Genomic DNA, 27,878 nt, shown 5'->3' with positions numbered 1-27,878 from the left:
GGGGGACAGGCCGGGGGAACGGCTCTAAAGAAACGCAAATGTCGCTTTAAGCTGGTACTCCCCGCACCTTCTTTTTAATTTACAGTCACCCCTTCAAATGCCTCTGCTGAAAGTGCTGTTCTCTTTTTCAGGTGGTCTTTCATACAAGATAATCTGTAAAGATGTTGAAGTTTAAATGCGGTGCCCGAAATCCGGTAGAGGCAGGACCGATGGAGCCCATCACCAGCCGAATTTCTCGGCTAAATCTGCTCTTTCAGGTAAAGAGCAACTCACGGTGGGTTAGCTGGTTGTGGTTTCGTTTTGTGTCCACTCCCAGTGTCTCAAAATGCTATTTTGCTTGTTCATTGGGATGCTCAAAGTGCGCAGGTGTCTCTCTTTGTAGGAAGGGATTAAAGAAGCGTACGACTTGTTGAAGTTCCAAGTGGGTATCGAGTTTGCACAAAGTTCAGTGGATAGCAGCTGGTCATAAGTTTATCTGCATCTGTCAGTGTTGTAGCCTGTGTTTTCCCACATAAAGATGGAATATTGTATTGTGAGTCCTGTAGTCTGCTGCTTTGTCATGAGTGATGTAGGTGAGAGCTTGTCGGGAGATGAATTTACCTAACCAGCTGCTATTTGAGCTTCTGAGGTTTAGCAGCTTTTCCTTCTGGAGCTAATATTGATACTGATCACTTAAATTATTTGTACCATGGAAAAAAACCCTACATAGTGCAACGTCAAGAAAAAACCTGATCCGATCAGTCATCAGTAAGATGTGGGTAGTTTAAGAAAGCTGTGATTTGAACTTTAGCAATCTGTAAAGGATTGCTTTGTTTAAAAGTAAAATACATGTAACAGACATAGTGAGTTGGTGCATTTCCCTCGTACTTCTGTATCATTTGTCTAATTTCTGAAGTAGTGATTTTTAAATGGATAATATATAATCTGCTCTATGCATATGTTATTGATTTGAGTCTTCTCATTGTTGTCTGAGACTCCATCTGCTGTTGCTTCTTTTTTTCCAGGGGAAGCCACTCTTTGTGACTCAACAGCAGATGTCTCCTCTCTCCTGGGAAGGCATCCTTGATTCTTTATTCGTTCTTTTTGAAGAATGCAGAAAACCTGCTTTAATGAAAATTAAACGTGTTGACAACTTTGTCAAGAAATGTAAGTTTGTTTAGACCAGTTTTCAGGTGTCTTTTTAACAGACAGTTCTTAAGAGTCTGAATGTTTAATGCTTTAGTTCCCTTGATTCATTAATGATTGTGTAACCCAGGACTTTGAGCATCTGACTTTTTGTGGGCAGACGCAAACAACATTGCAAAAGGGATCTTGCAATCTTAGTAAAGCTGTGTTCGGGTCCAAAAAGGTCAAACACAAGTGGCTTTTGAAGCGCTGTGGCTCAAACGGGCATCCTTCCTTGTCTGTACTGTATTTATCGTTGAGGATGCACCTTCTTAAAAAGTGTCTGAGTATGGCATGTAGCAAAGCTCCGAGAGCGCACAACAGAAGGATGTCAGAAGTTAAGATGAGGAACAAAACATTTTAAAAAAGAATGTGGTAATCCTTGGATCTTTCAGGTTGAAGTAATCTTTTTAGATTCCGTGTGTTACCTGAATTTTGTACATGGACCTTGTAAATAGTAATTCTATGTTTCAGAAATAAAATTTCTGACGGAGTAAATGATTTACCGATAATGTGGTCAGATTTTGGGGGGGAGAGAAAAAGGAGGGTTAATAAATTTTTCTATTAAGATGTCCTAGACAGGCATTTGATTAAAATTAACTTATTCTGCCCTCTGTAATAGTTCCATCCAACAGTTTCTATATGTTAGTCGAGAGTAATTTTCTGCTAGTCTGAAGAATTTTTAGAACAATCTACTGTGAGCAATTGATTGTCACAGTGCATGCTGATTGAAACTAGTCAATGGAAAACTTGGACGGAGTATCTGAAGTAGGTAGCCACTGTTATTTGTTAGACAATAGACTAGTGCCTCCCACAGGCAGAGGAGGAAACCTTGCCACTTGACTGGGTAAGAGCCCTCATATTTGGAGAATACTCTTGATATTGGTAAAGGATGGTTGGAAAGAAATTAGAAACAAAAGAGGCTATCAGCCTGTAATGTTATGAATGGGGCAGAATTGGGTTGCTATGGGAACTGTCTTAACATTTCCTGCTTCTTCTGAATGTACCATATTTCGATTTTAACTCTGCATTAATATAGTCTTTCTAGTTCTTATGCATATACTATTTTTTGCTTTTTTCTTTTTAAGAAGCGTATTCTTGAATGATTTAACATTTCTTGAGAATCTGAAACTATTTTTTTTTATTCCACATTTTTGATGCATTTGTTACAAAATGCCAGTTGAGTAATGTAAAAATAAGTATTTTATTTTTATAGATACAGAGGCTATAGCTGAATTAAGGGAACTGCAGCCCAGTGTGAAGGATTTTGAAGTAAAAAGCGTGGTTGGCTGTGGTCACTTTGCAGATGTAAAAGTAGTAAGAGAGAAAGTTACTGGTGATGTATATGCTATGAAGGTCATGAGCAAGGAGTCCTTGTTGGCGCAGGAGCACGTATGTATATTTTTCTGTTACGATAGTAGAACAATAAATTACAATTTGTCATTTCCTTCTTGTCATTGCTATTAAAATTAACTTAAAGTGTATCTTGAAAGGATCGTTTTACATTTCAGGGAAGTACTGTGGGTAGTTTTACTGTGTTTAAGAGCCGTTGTCGTAGACTGTGAGTCTGCTGGGTGAGGTGCCATCCAAAATGAAAAATGGCTCTTGTCTTAAAGAGCTTACCATGTAATGATAAGGCAAGAAAAAGCAGATGAAGAAAATACTGGTGTATTGGTGACGGCTTGAATTTTCAGGCATTAAAGTGCTGGTTTTTTTTATTTTAAAGAGCAGTGTTGAATGTCAAGAGTGGGTGTGAAGGCAAACTGTGGTGACTTGATTTCTATGGATAGCCTCTCACTAGCTTGAGAAATGTGTTACTTGAAACTTAAAAAAAGGGATAATGGAGGTTGTGATCGTAGTTTGGTGAGAAACAGAAGTTAATCTTTCACTGATGTGACAAGTAGGACAGAGAATACTCCATGAAAGACCTCGTGAATTTATACAGTAATATCTGCATCAATAGTTACAAATATAAAGGGGTTCAGTTGCTGCTGAGACCCCTTAGCATTGTCTGTGGCTATTGGGAATGAAGATAAACTAAAATCGTTCTTGCTATGACAGAGGTTGACAAGAAAGTAAATTATGACACAACCTTCCGTATGACACTTGCTTAGTCTTGTTGAGTGTGGGCCAGTGAAAGCAAGGAATGTCGATCTACATGAACTTGCAGTATTTCTAATAAAATCATCTTCTTGTTGTCTGGCTGCACATCTAAATAATTAAATAGTTGATAGAGGATGATTTCAAGAAAGCCTTGTATTTTAATACCTTATAAAGAATTCGTTACTGAATTAGCTGTAAAATTCTACCCCATAATTGCTCTAGCTTCTTCTCTGTTCGTCTGATTCTTTTGAGATATTAGGGCTAGTCCAGCAGAGGTCAACCAAGATTGTACTGCAGAGGGGGGTAGGTGCTTCACCAGTTTGAAAGGGAAGCTGGCCTCTGCTGCAGGGACTATTCAGTTGAAAACAAGCTAGACAACAGAAGATGGGAGGGGGATGGAAGACACAAAGCAGTAAAATTACTTTTTTAAAGGTGCACGTCACAAGGAAATAGCATTAAATATTTTTTGTGTGATCTTTTTGTGATATGTGCCTTTGGCGCAGGCTCAAATCTTTCTAAAACTAGGGAATTCTAATGTATTATAACTCTATTTCATCGTAATATAACTGAACACTTCCTTTTTTTGTAGGTGTCATTTTTTGAGGAAGAACGCAGTATATTATCTCAGAGCACTAGTCCATGGATTCCACAGTTACAATATGCGTTTCAAGACAAGAAAAATCTCTACTTGGTAATGCCTAGTCTTTGTTTCTTCTCTCCTCTATTAAACACTGTTGCCATTATTATGTTAAACAACAATGTGACGGTTGAAATGTGCTCATCTTCTGTAATTTTCCTGCATTACGTGCCACTTCCACGTGTGTCCAACGTTGTATGGAGGAGTTGAACAGGATCTCTTTTGTACAGATAAACTTTATGTGTTCCTTTGGAATTTTATGTAGGTTATGGAGTATCAGCCTGGAGGGAACTTACTGTCACTCTTAAACCGGTATGAGGACCAACTAGATGAAAGTATGGTGCAGTTTTACCTTGCGGAGTTGGTTTTAGCCATTCACAGTGTCCATCAGATGGGTTATGTACACCGGTAGGTAAAGATGGCTTTGCATTGCACATGAAATTTCATCAGTATTATTCCAGAAAAATTGTTCTGAAATGATCCCTTCTTGGTTGTGGATTTTTGTTGTTTTTTTTTTTTTAATGTTCTATCTTCTTTCAGGGTAGTATTTCACATGCTGTATTGGAAGAGAAAATTAGAAGATTAATCAGACTCCAACTATAATTGTAGCTAAAGGCATTAACTTTGATGTAAAGTTCAAGCTAATGTCAAAAAAGGATTGTTACATATTTTCTGGTGGCTTAGTAAAAAGAAGCCTTAATGTTGCACTATAAAAAATTAAAATCTTTTCCAGAGATTGTTACTTTTAGCACCAAGTAGTATGGGAAATTAGTGTAATTATTACAACTTGTTGTGTGCCCTGGTGAACAGGGCAGCCTAGGATGTTGGAGTAGTTAAATATCACGCAGTTTTCTAAAGATCAGGCGAAGGCTCAAAGGCTGTTACTTATGCATTTTCAAATTGTATTAGCATTTAATAAATGTATTCCATTCTGGGGCTTTGGAAATGTTAGGAAGTATTTTACATTCCATGCAACTGTAGTGCCTGCACTTAGAGCACGGACTGTGGCCTTTTAATGCGAATCCAGCTGCCTGGATTGGAATGAGGCGCAGAGTAAGTTGTGGGAAAATTTGGGAAGAAAGCTACAGAATACTTCACAGTTACAGGGTGGTCAACGTGTGAAACCAACTTCTCTTTCAATCTTCTGTCAATAATTATTAACTTCCTGTGAAATAAGGGGAACTTTACTACTTTCATATTTGCTTGGAAACAGAGCAACAGTTTGAAGTAAGACTCTTACTGATTAAGGTTTTATGTACCTGAGCACGTGGTTGGGTGTAGCTGAACGGGGATGTCCTGTTATCTAGATGTGACAGTGGGGAATGGTGTGGAAAGGTGCTGACTGCTTTCTTCTTGCTTACAGAGACATCAAACCAGAGAATGTTCTCATTGACCGAACAGGACACATTAAACTCGTGGACTTTGGGTCAGCTGGCAAAATGACAGTAAACAAAACGGTAATAATGCAGATTTAAACTTTGTCTGTGGCTTGTTTAGGTAGTCCAGTCAAAAAGGAAGGGCTGACTTTATTTCTGTTCATTTATTATACCTTGTTCTTCTGCCTTGTCCAATATGGAGTCTATTCACAATGATATTTTTCTGATTCTGAACAGCTTTTCAAACATGAGCTCAAGCATCTTTCGCGGCTCTCGGGAGATATGTGTTTGCTTATTAAAATTTTAGTTCACAAGTAAGGTAAAGGCAAGTCTAGTTTCTTGTGGTGCTGCACTACAATACAAAATCATACTTCTGGAGATTCTTATGACCGTTCCGTGCTGTGTTTAAGGAAGGACATGGATTTATAATTGTTCGTAGTTGGACTGAAAAATGTGTTTGTTGTAACTAAGGTCGTATAGTTTTGAAGGCCAGGGAGCTCTTGTTTGAAATGAGTCACATTTCAACGTTCTGGGCTTTACTCATCAGAAAGCACTACATTCAAAGTTGTGAAGCAGTTGAGGTTTTTTTTTTTTTTTTGAAGTGTTTGTAAATTTAAGTAACTGCATACAATTTCAAGTGACAATTTGAAATTAAAATATATCTAAGTGAGAATATGAAGTTCTGTACCAGACTCTATACAAATTTTTTTTGGTAGCATTTTTTTAATCTTGTGAATCTTAATATTTTGTTTTCTATTCTTCCCTTTTCAGTGCTTCTCTGCATTGCATTTTTCTTTTGTATTTTTCCTTCACATCGTCTTTTCGGTCATCTTCAGCTTTTTGTGTTAGTTTTTCTGCTTTTTTATTTCATTCTTTTTGCCACAGAGTACAAGAATTATTGCAGTTTTGGGTCCCGAATTACCTTTTCTAAGCACTCCAGAAATTCAAATACTAGCACTTTGCTGAAAGTGACCTTTTAGTAATGGTTAGCTCTGATAATCTGACTCTTTTTGTACCAAATAGCTTGCCTTCTGTTTTTTTATTAACAGTTCCCTTAACCCTGCTATTTTTTGCTAAACAACCTTGCTCAAAATTACTCAAAATCCACTAAGAGGGCCAAAAGTTGTGTCTCATCTTAAAAAAAAAAAAAAAAAAAAAAAAGGAAGGAAGGTCTTATTTTTTTTTTCATTACGAAGAGCACAATGAGCAGCAAGTACCGTAATTTCACCTGGTGTATCTTTGCTCCCAGGTAAATGCCAAGCTACCCGTTGGCACACCTGACTACATGGCACCGGAAATGCTCATGGGTTTGAATGGGGATGGCAAAGCTTCTTACGGTCCAGAATGCGACTGGTGGTCCCTGGGAGTCATCGCCTATGAAATGATTTATGGAAGATCCCCGTTTGCTGAAGGGACTTCAGCAAAAACTTTCAATAACATCATGAACTTTCAGGTAGAGAGAACTTCTATGTTCTTGAGTAAAAAGGCTGTAATTAGCAACTGTGCTTTTACAGTTGAGAAATGAAGCTTATGGATATCTCTTACTTTGTCATGTTCATAAAATATTTACAATGTATGCTTCTTATTGGTTTTATATGTCTCTCTATTGTAGATACCAAGTTGTGGAGTTTTTTGTAACAGGTGTTTCAAAATAACCATCTGTCGTGACTGAATTGAAAAAGATTTAGCTGTCCATCTTAGGCAGCTATAACTGCAGCATTTCCAAAAAAAATCTAGAAAAGGGATCGAAAAGATGTTGTAGACTGATAAAGTTTCTAAATCTTACTAAGTGTTTCTGGATGGTAAAGGCAAGGGCTAGCTATGAAGCACTGCACGAAGACTTAAGGTTATTTAATATCTGCATGATTAAGACATCATGTGAAATTTAGTGTAAATAAATTTAAACCAATGTATTTGAAGGGGAAAGGATCCCAACTTTACCCAATGGTGGCTCAAGAACAGTATCTTGATGTTATAATCTATGAAAGTTTAGTTTGTAGTAATAGTCCAAAAAGCAACACGTAGATTGATAGAAGTTAGTACTAAAGAAGAAGTAAAAAAAAATAAATCATATTTAGCTAGGAGGCTGGGAGGAAGCGAACAACGAATGTTGCCTATTATCTCTTCTAATAGGGGAATTAGGGGCATTAAATGAAAGTAGCCACAGTAACTACGTCACAGACACAAAAGGATACTTCACACAGCAGTTCTCATGCTGGGGAGCTCTTTGCCGTAAGTTTGCGGCTACTGAGTGTTTATGTGGGTTCAAGGAGCAACTAGAAAAATTCATAGAAGAAGAATCCATCGAGGTCTGGTAAATACAAAGACCTCATGCCCGATTCAGAAAATCCTAAGCTACAAATCCTTGGAAGTTTGGGAGAATTTTCTGTGGAAGTGTCTTGTGTTACTCTTCCATTTGTGTTTGCTGTTGACCACTGTTCAGCATACGATGGGGGTCTGGGGCTGTGACTTGTCTGGTGGGGAATGGTTGCTCCTAGGTTCTTGCCTTTGCTGCAGTAAATGCCTATAAAAGCCTTTTTGGAAAAAATGCACAATACTTTTATGTGTATGCTATAAATATCTATCCTTTGTGCCCGACATCTTGGAATAATTAAACCTAATCTTAATTGTTCTGGGACTGTGTTCCTACTGAGCAGAAATCCTTTTCTTTCTACTGCAGAGATTTCTGAAGTTCCCAGAGGATGTGAAAGTTAGTAGTGGATTTCTTGATCTGATCCAGAGCTTGCTTTGTGGGCAGAAGGAAAGGCTGGGATATGAGGGACTCTGCTGCCATCCTTTTTTTTCTAAAATTGACTGGAATAATATTCGTAACTGTAAGTAGAATAATACTCTATTTATAAACAATTCCTGTTTCTTTGGATAACATAACAATTTGTACAATATGAACATTTAAGTGTGTTTGATCTGAAATGAAATGGAACTGTGTCCTGCAGCAGGTGTTTTTAATAAAAAACTATTTTTGAGCTTTGGATAGAATATGTGAATATGTCTCAGGTGAAAACCGTAAGATGAAGTTAAATCCACTTCTATATGAATTTCTGATACAGTTGCCATCTTACTGCCGGCACTAGACTGGAAAATCAAAACTGTCCTTTCCATGTCCTTCCTCAGCTTAAAATGCATCAATTTGTTCTTTCAGGCCTTTTCCACCTTAATTTGCTCACTTTTGCCTTAGTCTTATTTTTTGTTGTATTTTCAGCTTTTTCTCTTTCTTTTCTTGTGATCCAACTTCATTTAAAGTTACTTTTTTTTTATTTTTTCCTCTCCTGTAGGTTGATAAAATATCAGTGGTCATAGGCGCATTGGAATTTTTCCTCAAAGTTAATATAGCTAATATATGACTTTTTTTGGGTAAAAAATCTATCCAGTCTACTAGGAATAGAGTAAAACCAGTGAAGCAGATAATTTTCTATGCAGAAATTTGTTTATAATGCTATGGAAGGAATGGAATTTAGTATTTGGAAGTATTGATGTACAAGCTCCATGGCAAACCCAAATATTTCACAGATCATCGGTGATGTATGTATGAGTGCCTGACTTGTGTTGGAAAGTATTTTGAAATATTTGGAATATAAGATTATCTGGGCAAGAACGTGTCTGCCTTATCTTCTTTATCAAATATGCAGGAAGAGCAATGATTGTGCTCCATTTTCCATGATAAATTGCTAAGCCAGTGCTTCTACTTTTGATGACTATCTCAGCGCTTCAGCTGTCAGCTCCACAGAATGTTTACTCACTTTTCTGTTGATTCATTAATTTTGAACTTGTGGAGCCACTGTTCTGTTAAATTCCATTGTTTCTGCCCTTTGAGAGCCGTTGAGCCTTGAGCCTTTTTCATCGTTTTAGCATGCACTTCCCAGACTTCAGCTCACTCTGCCTTCATCTCCCAGAGCCCTGCCTACACCACCAGTTTAATTATTGAAAATTTTGTGTATTGTATTATATCAAATCTGGAAAAAAATGGCATGTGAGCATATGTTCTGGTGTTTCCTTGGCAATTGTCTGTCCCGTATTCACCCAACTGCACAAGTTAATGGGGTGTTTTGCCATTTCATGTGACAACAGTGATCCTGATGGACAAGCTGGTAGGCAGCCCCGATGATGTTCTAATGTTGAAATCACCATTCAGGATTTTAAAAATCCCAATTCTGTCTGCAGCTGGCCAGTGGATTGCATCACTCCCTGTAAGATCTGGACCTACCTACTGTGAAGATTCATGCAGTTTTGACCCCTGACTTGGTTGCTATGTCTCATACTTCATAAAAGCCCACTGCAGCGAGCACAGAGCACAGCAGTCTCCCTGCTTTCAGTAGCAAATTCAATGTATCAGCTATTGCTTTGCTCTCCACAGTGGTTCTCCATTTGCTGGTTTATTGAGGGCAGCGTCGCTGTCATTCTATTCAAAACTTGTGTCAGTTTTGACCTGGGCTGTCTAAAAGCTAAAGGTTTCTTTCTTATCTTGACCTCTGCTGCTAGTGGTGTTTAACTGGAGTAATGGCAGCCTGAGAAAAGCTGGGAACTAGTAAGTGCTGCAAGAGGTCACAGAATTTAGGTTTAAAGACTCTCACTCACTCAAGTTAATCGGGTCAAAGATTTTGGAGGTATAGAATGTTGGAATCGGTGATCTTAAAGGTCCTTTCCAACCGGAATGATTCTATCTTTGTTAAATAAATTCTGTGTTGGCACAGTCAGGCTTTCCCCTAGTGCATAAAAGCAGTGAGCCTATTTCTATTTCAGACTGAGAAAGGTAGGGAAAAAATCGGAACCCTGGCTTAGCAGGTATTTAAATTTCTGTGCTGAGAGCTCCAGGATAACCATTCTTAACACAACAATTTTTGGTTAAGAATGTGTCATTAAAGAGTTTTTCAGTGTTACGTTTTGTTGTTATGGTAACATTTTACTCTTCCATAAACCCCTTCCCAAAAGACAGCTGCCTCTAAAAAAGCTCCCAGCTTCCGCAGGTTCCAGTAACATATGTCTGTAGGAGCAGCTCTTTAAGTTACAGAAACAGAATCCAACCGTAAAATCTTAAGGTCAGGTTTGACTGAATCTGTCTCAACAGGTAATTTTCCCCTTCCTTGCAGTATTATGCTAAAACATATTTAGAGATTATATTCTCTGTATTTGTTGATTTCTGCTATTTAATGACTTCTACAGCTTTTACAGCCCCCCTCACAATACACCCCCCCTCCAAACCAAAGAAAACAAATCTTTCAAAAGACTGTGTTGATTTACTTGACAGAATTTTCTGAAAATATTTTGAAATTTATTGACCTAGTATAAACGTATTTCTATCTGTGGTTCAGCTAAAGAAACAGGTTTTTAACTGGAAAGTTGATAACAGCTATGTGAGTACTTGGTAAGTATCTAAAATTAGAGGTGGAGAATGGGTAAATGACATCCTGGAGTTATCAGCAACAAAGTTGCATTCTATATAATTTGGGGATTTTGTTAATCACCTTTTGTTACTTGAAATCCATAAATTACATCAGCTGTACAATTTGGAGCCAAAATCTGCCTGCTGAAGGCTAGCTGAGAGACAGTCGGAAGACTTTCATTGTCCTCTAAGCAATACACATACATAGCATAAAGAATTCGTTTTAAGAATTGCTTTGTAATTGCAGTCCAAGAGGTCTTAACATGGAATGGCTCGCATGAGGAAACTATATATATGAGAAGAAAATATTTTATGTCTTGTGCAAACAGAAGAACTTGAGGAAGTCTCAAAGACTGATTTTAGGTTGTCTTTTGCTATGAAACAGGCAGGAACCCAAATCTCATTGTTCATGAGGATGACTTCTTATCCTTATGAATCTAAAGGTGTCATTCAGTGCGTTAACAGTTAAACGTTGTGATGTTTCACTGAAACACTTGCCTTCAGAAAAATGTGTTGACTTGTTTCTCTACGTGGGGATTGCTTTCATGTCAGCTTGAAGATGACTTATTAAAAGAAACGTATGTGTCGGATTGTTGTCTTGACAGAACGGTGAAAATGTGAAGATAATATTGTATAGATTGGTTTAAACTAGTATAATGCCTTTTTTGAAGTGGTCTTAGAGAAAGCACCCTAATATTACATCAGTTGGTCTTTCTATTTTCTATTTTTCTTCCATAACACTTTACTCAAATAGGCCTCTTAAAGCCCGAGGAAGAGTAGTGCCTAACCTACTTAAAAAGGCTCTGCGGCTGCTTTTCCTCAGAAAGCACGTACAGATGACCTTGTGGATCAAGAACAGACGTACTCTTGTTCTTATGAAACGTTCTGTATTTCCTTTAAATTTCCTATTCCAGCTAAGTCTTTCACTGTCCCAGGGGCAATGCAGCATCTCTCTTCTGAATTTGTACAAAAATATTTTGAAAGGATGGAAAGACCCGATTAAGGCACCATGCCTTGAACTAGTTATAAATACACAGACTGGTGCAGAGCTTAAAAACCAAACCCAGACCTTCTTCCCATAAGAGACATTTTATCTAATCTCAGTGATAAACTGGTTGAAATACTGCAGTGTGTGTGTGGTGGGTTTGGATTTTTCTTTTTTCCTTTTTTTTTTTTTTTTTAAACTTAGCAACCTACAACACCCCCTTTTCCTCTGAAAGTCATTCTTTGGAACAGATGGAAGAGGGTTACATCCTTCTACAAGTGGGGAGGTATCTAGGCAAGCAATTGGCTTTTTTAAAACATGCAGTTCTCTACAAGATACTTTAAATGGTAAACAGAACATGTACATTCGTTTGTAACTCACTGGAGACAAAAAGAGGTCTTTGCACCCAACCAGTTTGTATGAGTAGAAGCATTGGGCTTATCGTCTTTTCTGAGCAATAGTTTTGCCTCCCCTTTGGGTGAGCCTGAGAAAAGTGTGAATTTTTCACCTTGTCAGATGCAATGGCATGGTTTTAACATTTCTTTCAGAGGCTTATCTTGACCTCTGCTACAGGATTCTTCCCTTCTTTAGAAGCAGCTGATAAGCACATCAATGTATTTGCATTCACCAATCTTCATCTTGTTCTGAAAATAATCTGATTATCTGACAGTCCTCTGATTTTAAGGAAGAAATAATCATTTAACTAGAGATTATGTCACCATGTGACCCACATTTGAGAACAAAATTGCTTCTCTATTTTAGCTTGTTTTTACAAGGCGACTGTTTATTCTGGAGATATTTTGGACATCAGACAAAGGACTCCTAGTTTTAGGAATAAAGGACTATGAAGAAGCTAGCAAATAATTAACAGAATCAGAGGGAGCGGAAATGGCTTCTTTTTCCCCTAAAGCTCTTCACTCTGGGGGTTTTTTTTAGTTGCTACTATTTCTTGGTGCAAGTATTGTAACAGGGTCATATTGCAAAGTTGCAGTTTTTGGACTGCTAGTCATTTATTTTTAGTGATTGCAAAAGAGAAAGCAAATGATTTTTCATTATCTTTTAATCTAATGCTCACGATTTCTCTTCTTCGATCACATTTTTTATTAAACAGAGGAAACTGTCATGCAAAACATTGTGCTGTTTAAACTAGTTTCCCACCAGCCCCAAAGGTTTGCTCTGTCTCGCATTCAGTTTTATCTTTTCGCATCCATTGCTGCCCTATTGAGTGCTTTTCATCTTTTTATTTGCGTGCCGGTCTTAGGCATATTTAAATTATATTTTCTTTTATGTATGTGATTTGACTAGGAGTTCTTTTTGTCAGTAAGAGGAAGGAGTTTAATTGCAAGGGCTTCAAGATGACTCTTAAGATCTTCCTAGCTAATTTCTGATGAGATACTTCTAGAGGCACTAGACCCCTCTTTCAGAGATGAAGTTATCTGTCAGACTCAGAGGAGTATATAACAGGATTATTATATCATATAAAAAGGCAGCTATGTTGGGTTTTGCTACCTCTTTAAGAAAGATTCTAGACTTCTGCAGACCAATTGCATAGTCTTATGTTTCTCCATTACTTTTTCTCATTGACAGTATCTTTCTTCAAAGACAATGTTAAAAACCCCTCAGCAACCTCTTCCTGTAGAATGATTTGCAGTTTATTTCAGCACAGGCCCTAAATTAAAAAAAAAATAGGTTTCCTGAATTTACTTTCCTCTGCTATGAATTAACTGTAACTTTGGGCTTATATTTGCATTGAAGATGAGATACTTAAAAACTGTTTTCTGGTTTTTTAATCATTAAGAGCATATGAAAGAGTAGCTGGACGTTATCCTGACATTAAGCAAATTTAAAAAAAAATACAAATCCTAATCAATTTGTATTCTGAAATTACGTTTACAGTACATAAATGTCAGTTCTGTATTGGATCGAAATTTATAACCAATAAAATAGCGACGATTAATATTCGTGCTATTGACAGAAAATGTAAATGTTCTGGAGCCAGTAACTAAAACTACTTGCTACAGTACCTATTCAATTTGTATATTTCCCCCATTTATCTCATTCTGATGTACTTGGAACCTTCTGTACGTGAGCAGCATCATATATGCTTCGTGGAATTTCTTCTCACTTCCCTGCTTGGCAGCGGCGTCGGGATGGCTCCTCGGGGAGCTGCTAACAAAGCCTGGATGTGCAGTTGTGATTTGGCAGTTTATACAGACTGATTTTTTTTTTTTTTTTAATTATTTTTTCTTCCTGGGCTATTAATGCCAGTCTGGTGGGTAGCTGAAGCATGGGTTTGCCTAGAGAATGAAGAGTTAAGAATTGGGCTGCGAAAAGCTTTGGCGACCTAGAGGGAGCTAGCAAGCTCCAGCCGTGACTCAGTCTGCCCCCGTCAGTCAGAGCAGCAGCAGCAGCTGTCACGACTGCGGGCAGGTAGGGTTAAACCCCGAGCACGCAGAGTGAGGGGCAGGGAGCCTGCACTGCAGGGGTTGTAACGTTTGCTCCCGGTTCTTGGTTCTTCTCGGTTCTCATCAGCCCTTCAGCTACAGGAGAGCTGTACTGGAGCCATGGTAACGGTTTTAGCACACTCTGCTTCCATCAGCTTGTGACAATGGGCTGTGTTCTAGCCGCTGACTGAAGAGCTGTCTCCTTTATAGAAGCGAAAAAAAGATTTGCAGTGAGTGAAGACCCGAGGGATGGAATAAAAAAAAATAAGCTTAGAAAAAGTGTTTCAATGAGGTAGGAATTGCACAGCAGGCTTTGGCATTCATTCCTTCCACACACGTAGCCAAGCCAGCAGGTAGCTCGGGTGCTGCACATCATTGAGAAGAACTTGTTCTTTTGTTCTCTCAGTTAATTAAACCGTAGCAAATATGAGAAAATCAGATGAAATTAAACAACTGCTTAACAAGTTAAGTGCTACTGATTTAGAAATTATAATAAGAAATACACTGTGATTCCTGCTACTTATACCTCTCTTCAGAGCCGATTGTATCAGAGCCAGACTGCAGTGGTGTCCCGACAAGAGTTCCAGATCTTTAGCAAGCTCCTTTAGAGAAATAAAATCTCACTGATATTTCTTCTCCTCCTAAAGACCAAGTACGTTCTAGTAGCTATACTTTATTAGAATCTTCCAGGAGAAAGACCAGATTGCTGTTGATTAGAAGCCCATGCTGGGAAGTTTGCTGATAGCATTAAAGGGCAGATATATCCTTTACCTGACTGGACAAGGATGGGGCTACATTTTCCTGTCGTGTCACTAATTGGATAGGTTGGAGACATTGTCTTTTTCTAGATGAATTAGAATTGAATGACTTTTAGGTATATCACAGTAATGATTTTCTTAGGCTGATGCTTTGATTAAACACAATGTATGTGCTCAAAAAGACCACCCTTGCCTGAAAAAAACCCAAAACACCAATGCCAAGCCCAACAATCTCAAATCCCAACCTAAACCCCAGTTTAATCAGTGTGGGAGACATTCTGCCTGCAGAGTGGTAGCCATGTTGGTAGCTTAAGGGTTAATCTCTTGTTGCTGTAATACCATTTGAGAGCAGCAGCTCGGTCTGCTTGTGTTAGCAAGACTAAAAGCAGGAGCTGCAGTGCCATTGCAAGCACTGAATGAGTGGGACTGTGGCAGAGTGAACTGTAGCTGAATTTTGTCTTTTCTTCTTGCTTTTTTCACCAGCTCCTCCCCCCTTCGTCCCTACTCTCAAGTCTGATGATGACACCTCAAATTTTGATGAACCAGAGAAGAATTCCCGGGTTTTATCCTCTACGCGCCAGTTGAACCCAGCAGGCTTCTCGGGTGAAGATTTGCCTTTTGTGGGGTTTTCATTCGTCAAGGCATTAGGGATCCTCAAATCAGAGTAAGTAGGAATTATTGCTTAGGTGGATAGGACCACTGGAAAAATACGAAGGTTTGTTACAGTGAGAATGGTGTGTGTGGGGGGAAAAGCTGTTTTAACTGGCCGGTACTCTGCCTTAGGGAGGCTGCCAGATTCTGGCTATATCTGTTGCTGCTATGGCTTGTGCATGTCCTACCGTTCTGTGATTATTTCTGAGATGAGTGGGAGAGAAAGGGGTGCAAAGATTGATTCTAAACCAGTTGTTGTTAAAATTGTTGTTCAGATACTTCGAATTAGTTGTTGCTGTTAACCAGGGAGCACTAAGTGATTGCATTTGTGATGCTGCAGATCCCTGAAAGAAGGTGAATATTGAGGAGTTCAGAGATGGAAGGGGGGTGTGTGTTATTTTATTGTGTCAGAGAGTGGGCACCGAGTGCTGGGGATGTGTGAGGCTGAATCAGTGATCCACAGAAACGGAGCTCCAAGAATCCGGGAATGTGCAGTGATGGGTCAGTGAACAAGAGAAGGAGCTTCATGGCAGCTGCCTGTGCTGTTGGGTCGCATTAGATACGAAGACTGGGCATTGCTGTATTGTGTGTTAAGAGACGGGAGATTCAGGAGGAGTGTGCAGGATCTGTGTTTGTGGAGGGAGGTAAAGAGCTAGAAAGAATAGTTTTCAATTGAAAGAAAATGTGCTTTCCAAGAGAATGGAGTTGGGGAAAAAGAAGAGTATAAATAGCACGGTATAAACCATTTGGTGTGGTGGGTGGTTAGTTTTTGATGACAGAGCTATTGAAAAAGTCTTAGTGCAGTATGTTAACTTGAGAAGTCCTTACCTCAGTATCATGAGGCCTCTCAGGAATGCAATGGCTTTAGCTGGGTTAGTGACTCAATGCACTAAGGCGTTATGTTTTCGTGTCAACCATCGTTCACTGCTGCTAGTTAGTTCCCTCCAGGGACTTCGCTGTCATTCTATCTTAATCAAGTTTTCATTTTTTTGTCATATTGGTTGTGATAGTTGCTCTGCGGTAAGCGTGTAACCGAATCTGGGGTTACTGTTGACATCTTTGATCTTGCCAACACCGTGAATCAAGGTTATATGATGGTTATGCTGGCAATAAAAACAGAATCTTTTACTATCATTCCTCAGCAGAGTTGCTTTTATGACAAAAGAGGAAGGAAGGGAGAGGACATAACAACAAAAAAAGTATTATTTTAGTGAAATGATCTAATGTTGTCAGCAGAGTTAGAAAAATGGGATGTTATATCTGTAGATAGCTGGGGTTAAAATCTATCGTGATTTAGAAATAATTTATGGTGTTACATTTTCTGCCTGGGGAACTGCAATCCCTCTATCAAGGCTACAGGACCATTCATGTAACAGTCAGGAGAGGCTCAACAGTGACTCTGTGTGTGTGGTAAAAATGTCTGTGTAATCGGGGGCCAGGACTGGAACTGAAGACGAGTGTGAGGTAAAGTCTCAGGAACAGTGGTGTAACTGCGCTGCAGGTCGAAGACTGAAAAGTAGTATAGATACAGCAGATTGATTGCTCTGCTTTCTTTGTGGAGTTAGTACTGAAAATGAGTGTTGAAGTTATGTCTGAATTTTGGTAATAGATGGGAAGGGGTAGGGGAAAAGATATCAAGATCAATGTGCTCTGGAGAAATTTTGATTGAAGCAAAATTTCCGCTTGCTGTGGCCTGGGTTTTTTTGAGCCGGAACAGAAAGACATCATGTATTTAATTTTCCCTAAAACAATTTTAATCTAAGTAGATCTTAATAGTTTCTTTTTTTTTTAATGAGATTTTGATAAATACACTTTGATATTTTAAGCAGTAAATAGAATCATGGAATACTTACATTTTGTTCTAAGAAGGTGACTTAAATATCGCAGAGTATAAAGAGACTTGAAAATATCTGTATTTAAATAATGCAGGACTAGTTTATTCTCAGTATCACTGCAACGCTGGGGCATAAAGATAACGTCTTTCTTCTAAAATGCTGTGTGGTATCTGTTTTACCTGAGAAAATGAAGTACTGTTCCTGTCCACACTAGCTTGAATATCAAATCCTAGATGGGGAAGAGAACAGTGAGTGGGGGGCAGGCTTATCTATTGTGAATCTTTGGGATGTCTTCTCTGGAAGGTCTGAAGTCACCAAGTTTATCAGCCCAGAATTTTTCTTCTTAGAATCTTTCATCGGAAAGTCTAACCCTTACGGTTGCTAAGTGATGCAGATCCGTTTTCCTGTGTCTGCAGCGTGCTAGCTCGGCTGCCTCTCCTGCTGCTCCCAGTTAGGCCAGGCGACTGCAGAATGCCAGTCCCAAGGGCCTTGAAACTTTCATCACTTTTAATTTGAGGGCTGCCGAGCTTTAAAGTTTAGGCTTATACTCTTGCCCTTGTTCACTGGGCAGTAACAAGCCATAGCTGAGCTGGGAATTTCAAGTACTTCAGAGGAAAGGCAGTTAAAAAAATTGGACAGAGGAAGGATAAAGAAGTTCTGTTTTCCTTTCTCCTCTTTTGCCCAACCACTTAGGGTTAGAAGGTTTTACCTAAGTCCCTTGGACCTGTTGCCAGAAATTATGTAGTCAGTGTGTACTTTAGAAGGGTCCATTGAATTAAAATGTTCCGTATGTTGCCCCATACCATGACTTTTGGGAAGAATTTGTGACCCTGTAACAAATGTAAGATTTAACATGAGAGTAAAAGGCATGACCACAATGTGTTGTAGGAGGGAATCGGGAGAAATCAAGGGCAATTCTTATGTCATAGGTCCCTATACTAGCAAAGTGTTTGGTAAAGAAATCACCTGTACAATTCCAAGAAATGGGATCAGGCTGCAGAGGACAAACTAACTCCTCCTCCCATCATGGCCTCTGAATTCTTGGTTTGGGGGGAAATGCCTGTGTGACTTCAAATCTTGGCTGCTGCTTTGGCTGTGACTGTGTGACTGTGACAAGGTAACAGGCAACTGAGAGTTTAATTCTGTTAAAAGCCAGCCCTACCTTCCTTCCTGTGCCTAGCTAGGGCTGATCTGCCATGCTTAGCACAAGTGAGAAAAACCCTGAGATGCCAGAAATAGGCATGAAGTGGTGAAAGGAAATTGTTCTTATCCTTTGGAGGTGACTAACAGAAGCCCTAAAGCATAAGATAAATACCTTACAAATCCAGGGCTAACCAAATATACCAAAATACCTAATAAAAAACCCTAACAAAATATACCAAAATGCCTAATAAAAAAATGATGTAAATTTTTGATGGCCTCAGTTCTCCCTTAGACTGGAGCTAAAGGACCTTGAGTACTTATGATACAAAATTTAGGTTAAAACAAAATACGTGTTGACCAGAACCTAGAGATAGATTCGCAGGCATGGCTGACAGTGGGACTAGTACCTAATCTCAATTGCTGGTACATATATTTTTTTTAATTTAAAAATTTTATATGCATTTGAATTGTCATTATAAAATAATTACAGTTAAAATGGGCCATTCTTCCAATAAGAAGGACTACTGATTTCTTCCAACGGTTCGTCAGGTTCTGGTAAACTCGTTCACCAAAGATAGATTAAAGAGGAAGCACAGGATGAGCATACCAAAAATATGCTTTGCTTCAGCTAGCTCTATTCACAGATTGATGGTATCACTGTTTGTTTCTGGTGGGTTTTTTTTAGGCCTGAGCAAGCATTTACGAGGGGGCGGAAGTAGAGATGAGTATAATGCTAAAAAGAATAGAGCATGAGGGACGGGGGATGAGATTACGGGCATGTTGTGTGGGGGCCAGGATTAGGACAGATGGTGACGATCGTTGTGAGAAGGAAGAAGCCCAGTTGAGGTCGGGGTTATGAGAGTGGCAGAAAAGGACAAAGGAAAGTACGAGGAACGATGCACACGAGAGGTAAAGACAGAGGTTGGACACTCCGGAATCATCTTCTAGCTTTTCCTGTAGTCATGCTCTTATTTTTCTTCTTCATCTGAGCCATGTTAAGACTGGAGGAGCTTTTACACAACGAGCACCATTTCTCGTAGCTCTGCTGCTTGAGGCTGTTGCTGATGGAGCTGTGAAATCACTGGATAGTCAGCTCGGAGCTGACTTGTTTTTCAGTCGTGCAGGCAGCGCCTCTTTTGAAAGTAAATTGGCACAGCTAGTGCTGTCAATGCTTGGTGCTATAGGCTTGACTTTGGTTGGGTTTTTTTGATCTTTAATTGCGATTTTCTCGTGCATTTATGCTGGTAACCCTTTGTTAATTATTTTTTTCCCCACACTTTGGAGGAAACAGCAGAAACTACTCCGTTGTGCTAAGAGAATTGATTCAGATGTAGCAGTTAATTAAAGATGATACCAACCTGAATGATAGCTTTGCATCATGGCTTTTGATGTTGCATTGTATGTGTTTAATTTCTGAGATGATGCTGAGTGAAGAAGAATGTGAGTGTCCCAGCAATGTGGATATTTTCCATCTTGTCATGCTGTGTTGAGAGCTTATATCACCATGACAAGGCTTATTAGATTAGTCAGTATTCCATTTCTCTTGATTTCCTCTGTCTGCTCCCCTTCTGATACTTTGAAGGTTGTATGGATGTTCACAAAGTGGTTCTAATATCATTTGTACACAGGAAAGAATTACTGGCAAAGAGCATCTCTTAAAAACCGCGTGTCCAGTGCTAACTGAAGTCAGCTTCGCTTGGGGATAAGACATGCAGTTTCCATAGCAAGAAAATCGTTGTGTCACCAGAACACATATTTTTAAGGAATTTCTTCCTCCCTCCCGACAGAAAGCTGGTAGTTCTCATTTGTAGCCTTCTCTTTCCTTACAAACCTGACAGCAACCCTGAGGAGCAGCTCCCTCTACGGCCACCTAAGGAAATTCAAACTTGGGGGAGTGTGACTGTCCCATCCCAGCTGGCCGGGATGTCCTTCCAGAGCTCCCATCTTCTTGCCTCCAGCTGGCCTCTTGCCTCCTCGGTCGCAGCACGTACTGATGCTTTACGCTGCCTCGCTGGAGAGAATTTCCAAATGCAAAATGGTGCCCGTAACATTAGGCTCCGGTTCTTTGAATAGCAAATCAGATGAACGAGGGAAAATAACAAATGAAATCAGCCCCTGCAGGGAGGTGAAATAGAAGCAGCAAATAAAACCAGGCCTGTGAGAGCTAGGGATTGTCTCAGATTTGAAAAGAGTAGCTGTAAAAAGGTGATGGCTAATGCTGAAACTATAATTTAAAAAAAAAAAAAAGAAATTGCTTTAGCCAGTACAGTTCAGTCTGTAAAGCTAAATTTTTCTTATAAAAAGATTTTCAGACTTGTCTTGGTACACATTTGCAGCTATTTACATATATTTGATTAACATTTTAAAGCAGATTCCTCAGTGTCTTTTTTAGTTAATTTGAGCTTTAATTTGTATTTTTAGACTGCTTTTCTCAACTATTCATTTTTAGCCTTGTTTGTACACCCAGCTGTTACGGGATTTAATATGCATCTTCCTCAGATGGTTGCCTTTCCTCTGTAGGAGTATAGACATGCTTTATAAATTGATTTTTAAATATGGTAATTGACAGATCGGATTGATTGGATCAGGACTAAAGGAACCCTTTACAAAAGCATTCGCTTTCAACATTTGTTTTATATTAAGCCCTGATCATACCTTTGTTGTTGACACGCAAGATTCTTCTAAGGTTTTCCATATCAAGTTTCTGAAGAAATATTAATTTTTGACCTTCCAAGACAGAATTGATGGATGCTGCTGCATTTGTTTGCTAATATCAAACCTGTGTTTCCTAATGACTGCTTAAGGTGCTGGTGCTGAAGATCTATTTTGATACAGACACGTTCCTGCAGCATTTTTATAGAAATCCATGTCTGTCTGTCTTTTCTTTTGTGTGTGTGACTCTCCTGCATATCTGTTTGGATTACGGAGTAGATTTTTCACAGAAAATGGTGGTGATGGAATGAAACTTTCCTTGGTGTTAAGAAGAGACTGTGCTGCTGCGTGTGGGCGTATGGCTATATGCAGAGAGCTGCTCAAAGCTCATTTCTCTCCGTGGGGTAACTGGCTGCATACCAAACTGTGGCCAGGAGAAGCAGAAAGCAGTGTGTGGGCAGACTGTATGATCTTTTATTAGCACCTCCATTGTACTTCTGTGTTTTCATCTATCAGTTAATGCTGGTTCCAGCATTCACTGCTTAAATATCTGGTTTGAATCATTTCATGCAAGGGAGAATATGATATTTGAAATTATGTTTCGATGCACGTACTTAATTATTCTTGGTTGCACAATGCATATTTAAGTCTGCGAAGCACTAAAAATATGCTCCAAAACATTAAGTGGCTTCCTATCCTTTTCTAGAAGAATTTAGGCTAACAGAAATGGAAAACTTCTTAAATGTTGAGTCCCAATTAGACAGAAAGCTTAATAATATGTAAATGTTTTCCCCAGGTTTTCTGAAGTCAAATTGTTTGGAAGAGTAAAGCTGTGTCTCAGGAAAAAAAATTACTTGGAGGTGGAACTCTGAAGTTCTGCAGTGTGACTAATCATATTGATATTGATTGAGTTCATAGGGATCATATGAATCGAGTTAGGAAAGTTTCAGTTGAATTTTGATTCACAGAACTTAACTAAGGTGCAGATTATGACACGTTAAGGATTTTAGGATTTTGTACTTTGATTCCAATTTTAAAACCTGTTTAAAAATAAAGTACAAAATGAAAAGTAATACTCTGAAAACTTTATCTTTCAAAATTAATACATTGAATTTATTCTTTGTTTTTGTTACACTTACAAGTGGTACAATTTATGCAAAAATGTTGCTATGATGTATTGTTTTGCACTCTGACGTAAAGTCACTGGTGGAAAATATTAATATTGTATCTGGACGTACACATGGATTATTTAATAATGATATACTGTCACCAGGTTTTATGCTATGTCTGATCTGACTTAGACTGTGATTGCTGCACCTTTCTTTTATCCTGGTACAAGTAAGTACCCAACGACTTGACCAAGGCTGCATAAATTCAGTTTTCTGTACCTTTCGCCTATATTCATGTGCTGTTTGGCTTTGCTCTTTTAGATCTGTTTTTTCAAGTGTGGATTCTCCAGTCAAGGTCAGCTCCATGGAAAAGAAACTTCTTCTCAAGAGCAAAGAACTCCAAGAAGTCCAGGACAAGTGTCACAAGGTATTTATTTATGCGGTTGGCCATCTCCATTGCTCCAGGAATCTGCAACCACTGTATGTCCAGGGATCTGTCAGATGCTGCTGATCATCCAGACTCGTGGTGGGCAAAATGCTTTTCCTTCAGTGAGGTGGCTTCCTGTCCAGTACAAAGGGAGATGAATTTAGGCCCTGCTGTTGCTGTAGATACTTTTATCTTAACGAGAAGCGGCTCTGGATTTTAAACAGTCCTTTTCTCAGCGTGACACAGACGACTGCTTCTTCCTGCGGGCCGTGCCTCTTCATCGTATGCACAATTACAGCAGTACTGTTCTGAGGTTCTCTGCCTAACTCGTCAGCTTCTACTTACATAACTGTTGTCACATCGCTGGTTATGGTGAACGTCTTGTAACAGTTGCTGTGCTCCAAGAAAGGGAACCCGGTGGAGTCTTTTAAAACCTACTGCTTGTTTGAGACTTTTATGAGAGTTCGATTACTTTTCTCCCTGCTCTGTTCTGGATGTGACCATTTGCTCCTGAAAAGGAGATGGGGGGAAACTGTCTTCTGGTCCAGCATGGATTTGGGATAAGGTTAAAGTGACCCATCTCTGCAAGTCAGGTGAAAAATGATTGTGTCTTCTTTGCTAACTGGGGTTCGAAGAATGACTGAATATGAACAAGCAGCTTGAATGAATGGGGTGACTTAGACTTACTACTTATCCATAAGAAGAACTGTGCATTCCTGGAGCAGAGACAATGGTATTGGAATTTAAACACCATTTGGAGAAACATAGCTAGAAGTCTCTTGGAGACAAATTCCTTGCAAAGAGAGCTCTGAAAGTAGCAGCTAACAAAGTTTTTGAAGCCCCCTTTATAACCTCTTGATATTTATTGCAGATGGAGCAGGAAATGACGCGGTTGCACCGGAGAGTGTCAGAGGTGGAGGCTGTACTTAGCCAAAAGGAGGTGGAACTGAAAGCCTCTGAGACCCAGCGATCCCTCCTGGAGCAGGACCTGGCCACCTATATCACAGAATGCAGTGTGAGCCCTTACACCAGTCCTTTCAGCTCTGAAGGCCTGAAATCTGCTGGTCTTCGCCTTTCTCTTCCATCATGGTTTCAGTGGGGTGCTTGATGGAGAGAAAATAGTATGTGAGAGGTTATCTGTTGAACATGGAGCCCTGAACTGTTTGCAGAGGCTTGCTTGAGAGTTTTATTCATGGTTGTGTGCTTAGAATGTGCAGGAATAACTTTTGTTCTGGTCTTGTTGAAACTGTTTGTGATGTTTGTCTCACTGGCTGTGCTAGGACATGCTTGGGTTTGACTTCTTGCAGGTTTCTTGGCCAGATGATGGGGCCTGGTCAGTACCTAGACAGGAATCTTGAAGGACATGTAAGAGAATTAGGAACCGAAGAGGTTGCCTCCTTCCACCTGTGGTGTTCCAAGTGATACAGTTCCCCAGGATAACGTCAGGGATGGTACTAGGACAGGTGCTATTTTTGAGTTAGAATATAAAAATGAGGCCTTAAAACTGTATCTTTAAATATTATTTGGCATTTTTCATGGGAGCTGGAATGTTTGCCCAGTTGTCCTGGCAAGATTCCAGTGAGAATATTTTCATTCTAGTTAATAGTCTGTGTATTTCCAGTTGGATATAATATTCTATTTTCTCTCTTATACCAAGAACAAAAATCTGGATGATACTCTGTTTCAGAGAGCAGAAAAGCAATTCTTTTGGTTTTGCTTGTTGGGAAGTGTATCTTAAAATGGGGCCAAGTGATTTTCCTATACCAAATGCTCACAGGTAAATGAATAAAACTCAGTTTGCATCTTTCTGTTGAAGAGTAATACACAGCTGATAGGAGGACCATTGGTCTGTCAAAATTTGCAGGTAGGGTATGTGGCGAGATAAGGAAGCAACTCTTCTGTCCTTTGTAGAAGTTTAATGATGATAAAGGATTGAACTCGCTTAACGGCAACAAGAAAAATTGATTGACTTGTTGGTAACATGAAAGATTGTATCTAGGTTGTGAATAAATAGTGCTAGATAAAATATAGATAAATGCTGTCAATAATGGATGCCTTTTGTGATCTCTGTTTTTTGTCTTTAAACTTGATGTGAGTAAGTAGAGATTTGAACTAAGTTTTAAGTGTAGTAAAGAGTGTTTGTAAAATAGGCTGCTTCTATCCAGGTAAACAGCACTGGCCGTGAATTTCTTTCGGGTTCCGTCATTGGTGTCTTGGTTTTTTCGATGCCTCGCTGCAGTTACGGAGGCATTTGTGTAGCTAAGGATCTGTCTTCTACAGCCATCTGAAAAACCAAGACTATGTATGGAACATTTTGCTTTCTGCAGAGCTTAAAGCGAAGCCTGGAGCAGGCACGGATGGAGGTGTCTCAGGAAGATGATAAGGCACTACAGCTACTCCACGATATCAGAGAGCAAAGCCGAAAACTGCAAGAGATCAAAGAACAGGTATGTCTGCTGCTTCGGGGAGCAGAACAGGCACTCCTGGCGTGTTCCCGCTCTCTCGCCGGGATTACGGTTTCTGGCGGTAGGCTGTTGAGGACTCCTGGTCTCTGTGTTTTCACATGGTTCCTTAACCGATAGGAAGCACCAAAATTACACTTTTGTGTGTATTGCAAGTAAGCGCAAACTCCACACTCCAAGTTTCTTTTCCCAGTTCTGAAAGTTTTATAGGCAAAGCGTCTGTAAAACCAGCTCAGGTAGTAATATGCTGCATTAGAAATACACTATCCATTTTAAATGGCCAGGACAAGTTAATGAGTCTTCACCTGGGAAAGAACTGAGCTGGCCTTAATTTTTTTTTTTAATTATTATTATTTTCTTTCTTATCTGGCCATTTAAAATGCTTGACAGTCTTTGAAAATAGAATCTGAGTTGCCTGTTCTTCTCCTAATTTAATCTATTTGCAAAGTAAATGTTCATAATTTTTTTCCATGAGAGGAACATTGAAAATTTATTAATCCATACAGTTGTTCATAATAAAAAAAGCGTCAAAATTAAATGAAAATATGGTGACAATGTGGCTGTTTTTAGGATTTAAAGTACTCTACAAGACAGAATCCCTTCAGTTTTATGAATTAATATCAACATATTGTATTGAGAAGAAGAAATTGAAATTTGCTGTGATGTTCAAGCAATTCTTTGCAATTATCTGTTGTTTTTCATCTTCAAAGCACTTTACAAACACTAATTTCATAGTGTTTGAGACAAGGAAGCTCAGAAACCTTGGCAATAATTCTCCAGACATGAGCAGCTCTTATGTAAAAAGTAATGAAATGCAAAACCAACCCTCTGGATGTAGCAGGCCTCCACAGACTTCTTCAGCACTCTTCTGGATGGTGGTTTTGTGTAATACAAGGGATCGAAAGCTCATTAGTTTGTGATTCTGGTGCTTTGTTGGCAAACTTGCTTAAATTATTGAAATGTGAACATTTTCAGTGATGATAAATAGCGATAGATTCTTAGGCAGCACAGAAGCACGTAACAGAGGAAAAATAATGCAAGTAATTCTCAGTCAAGTATTTTGCCCCAGAATCTCTTAATTTGGCTTGTGAAGATTCATGGTGACATAAAAATGCTGCTTAGGTCAACAAATAAATCTATAATGTCCTGCAGACTTTCATATCTGGGGTGGTCTTCTTGGCTATCTGAAACCGCAAGAAAATGTGCAGGGATGGTTTTGCTGACTCATACCAGCAGGTGGATCTTTGCCATTAAAGACTTGGATCATTATTTTTAAGTCAGAGAGAACTGAGAGGTGAAATGGAAGAGTCTCTTAGAGTTTTGCTTTTGAAAACCTGAAATTTGAGAGGGAATGAGTGAAAGTAACAGCAAATCAGAATCTTCAAAACCCAGTAATTAGGCATTTGGTATTTTCAGGACAAGACTGTAGGTTTGACTTAACCCTGATACTTGAGAAGAGGCGGTGGCTTTGTGGTTTATTTTTGTTCGGGGGGAATGTGTGTTTGGGTTTTGGCTGGTTTTGGTGGGGTTTTTTTTGTTGTTTCTGTTTGTTTGGTTTTTTAAACTAAACCTGTGTTCTGGTCATTACTTGATGAAGACCCATATAAATGGGTGAATTTGCAACAGATCAGAACCTCTATTTTTTGGAAGGCCCACTCATTTGTGTGTAGCTACCCTGGTGTGATTTGCTTCAGGTATGTGCCCTGAGCTTTGCCTGTCCATTAGTATGCGCTTAAGTACATCTCAGTAGTTTTTAAAATATGACCAACACATATGCAAAAGGTGTTCTTCTGTGTTGCCTTGAATGATGTTGCCTGCTCCTTTGACCTGACTGTGAGATTTATTCAAAGATAATCTTGCAAACGTGAAGAAACAAGAAAAACTGAAATATTACTAATTATCTCCTCTCCTTTCTTCTCTTTTTCCCTCCCCATTCTCCTCCCTTCCCAAACACTCATTTTCACAGTGGCAGCTGTGGTAGTCATACCTGTAATTCTGTGGCCAAGTGTTTGCTGGTGTAAAATCTGAGTATTTTACAAAGTCTTAAGAAATTATGATTTCTGAGCAGAACACGTATTCCTTCAAACCGTTCTATCTTTTTTATTCACAAATGGATTTATATGAAACAAATATTTGAGTGAATGTATTATTATAAAAAGGCTGTAATTCTTTCCAGCAAGAAACTAAGATCATCTGCAGAGAGACTAACGGGGAAGTGTAGGTCTCTTGTCTGCCTTACAAACTGGAGAACCAATTTTGGGATGACAAACCGAAGAGCCATTGTGCCATGCTCCTTGTAATGGATAGCAAAGCAATCTGTTAAAGGCCCGGCTTATTTAGCTGCATAAACTCTCCTTGTTGCTAGAGAATCCCAGGCTGACATTAGGGCCAGTGTTTATGCAGTCACTTGTCTAACTCGAGGCAGCTGCCTGACTGGAAGGAGCGATGACAAACCTGATTTTTGTCATGAGACAAGTTACTCGTTTGAATATGGGCGTAGTCAGGCGGATTGTGAGATGCTGGGAAGAAAGATAGACTCCCCCACTGCCAGTCCTTCAGAAGCTTTTTTCCTAGATCTCGATGTGCTTGTTTTCTACTTGTTCTCAGCTTCATAAAAAATACTTCAGTCTTGGTTTTTGTTATGGGTTTGTTTTGTTTTGTTGAAAGTAATTTCACAAAATGTATACTTAGAGAATGTAGTAAATGCTAAATAAACACAATTATTTTTTCCAGT

The 27,878-nt window shown here is 39.1% G+C and overlaps 1 protein-coding gene across 2 annotated transcripts in view; it reads left to right on the top strand.

Moving 5' to 3' along the window:
• The first annotated feature begins 161 nt into the window (after positions 1–161).
• Positions 162–27,878, top strand: part of CIT (citron rho-interacting serine/threonine kinase) — a 68,587-nt gene continuing 40,870 nt past the window's right edge. For both annotated transcript variants that reach the window (XM_009868302.1, XM_009868295.1), the window contains exons 1-12: positions 162–257; positions 1,005–1,146; positions 2,381–2,556; positions 3,857–3,958; positions 4,170–4,312; positions 5,268–5,361; positions 6,530–6,733; positions 7,961–8,114; positions 15,349–15,529; positions 22,577–22,682; positions 23,554–23,697; positions 25,010–25,129. In XM_009868302.1, the coding sequence (XP_009866604.1) occupies positions 162–257; positions 1,005–1,146; positions 2,381–2,556; positions 3,857–3,958; positions 4,170–4,312; positions 5,268–5,361; positions 6,530–6,733; positions 7,961–8,114; positions 15,349–15,529; positions 22,577–22,682; positions 23,554–23,697; positions 25,010–25,129 (1,662 nt within the window). The remainder of the gene's footprint in view (positions 258–1,004; positions 1,147–2,380; positions 2,557–3,856; positions 3,959–4,169; positions 4,313–5,267; positions 5,362–6,529; positions 6,734–7,960; positions 8,115–15,348; positions 15,530–22,576; positions 22,683–23,553; positions 23,698–25,009; positions 25,130–27,878) is intronic.

The sequence above is a fragment of the Apaloderma vittatum genome, unplaced genomic scaffold, assembly GCF_000703405.1.
Source record: "Apaloderma vittatum isolate BGI_N311 unplaced genomic scaffold, ASM70340v1 scaffold38570, whole genome shotgun sequence".
NCBI lineage: Eukaryota > Metazoa > Chordata > Aves > Trogoniformes > Trogonidae > Apaloderma > Apaloderma vittatum.
Note: the sequence above shows the minus strand (reverse complement) of the source record. Positions and strands in the feature narration are given on the sequence as shown.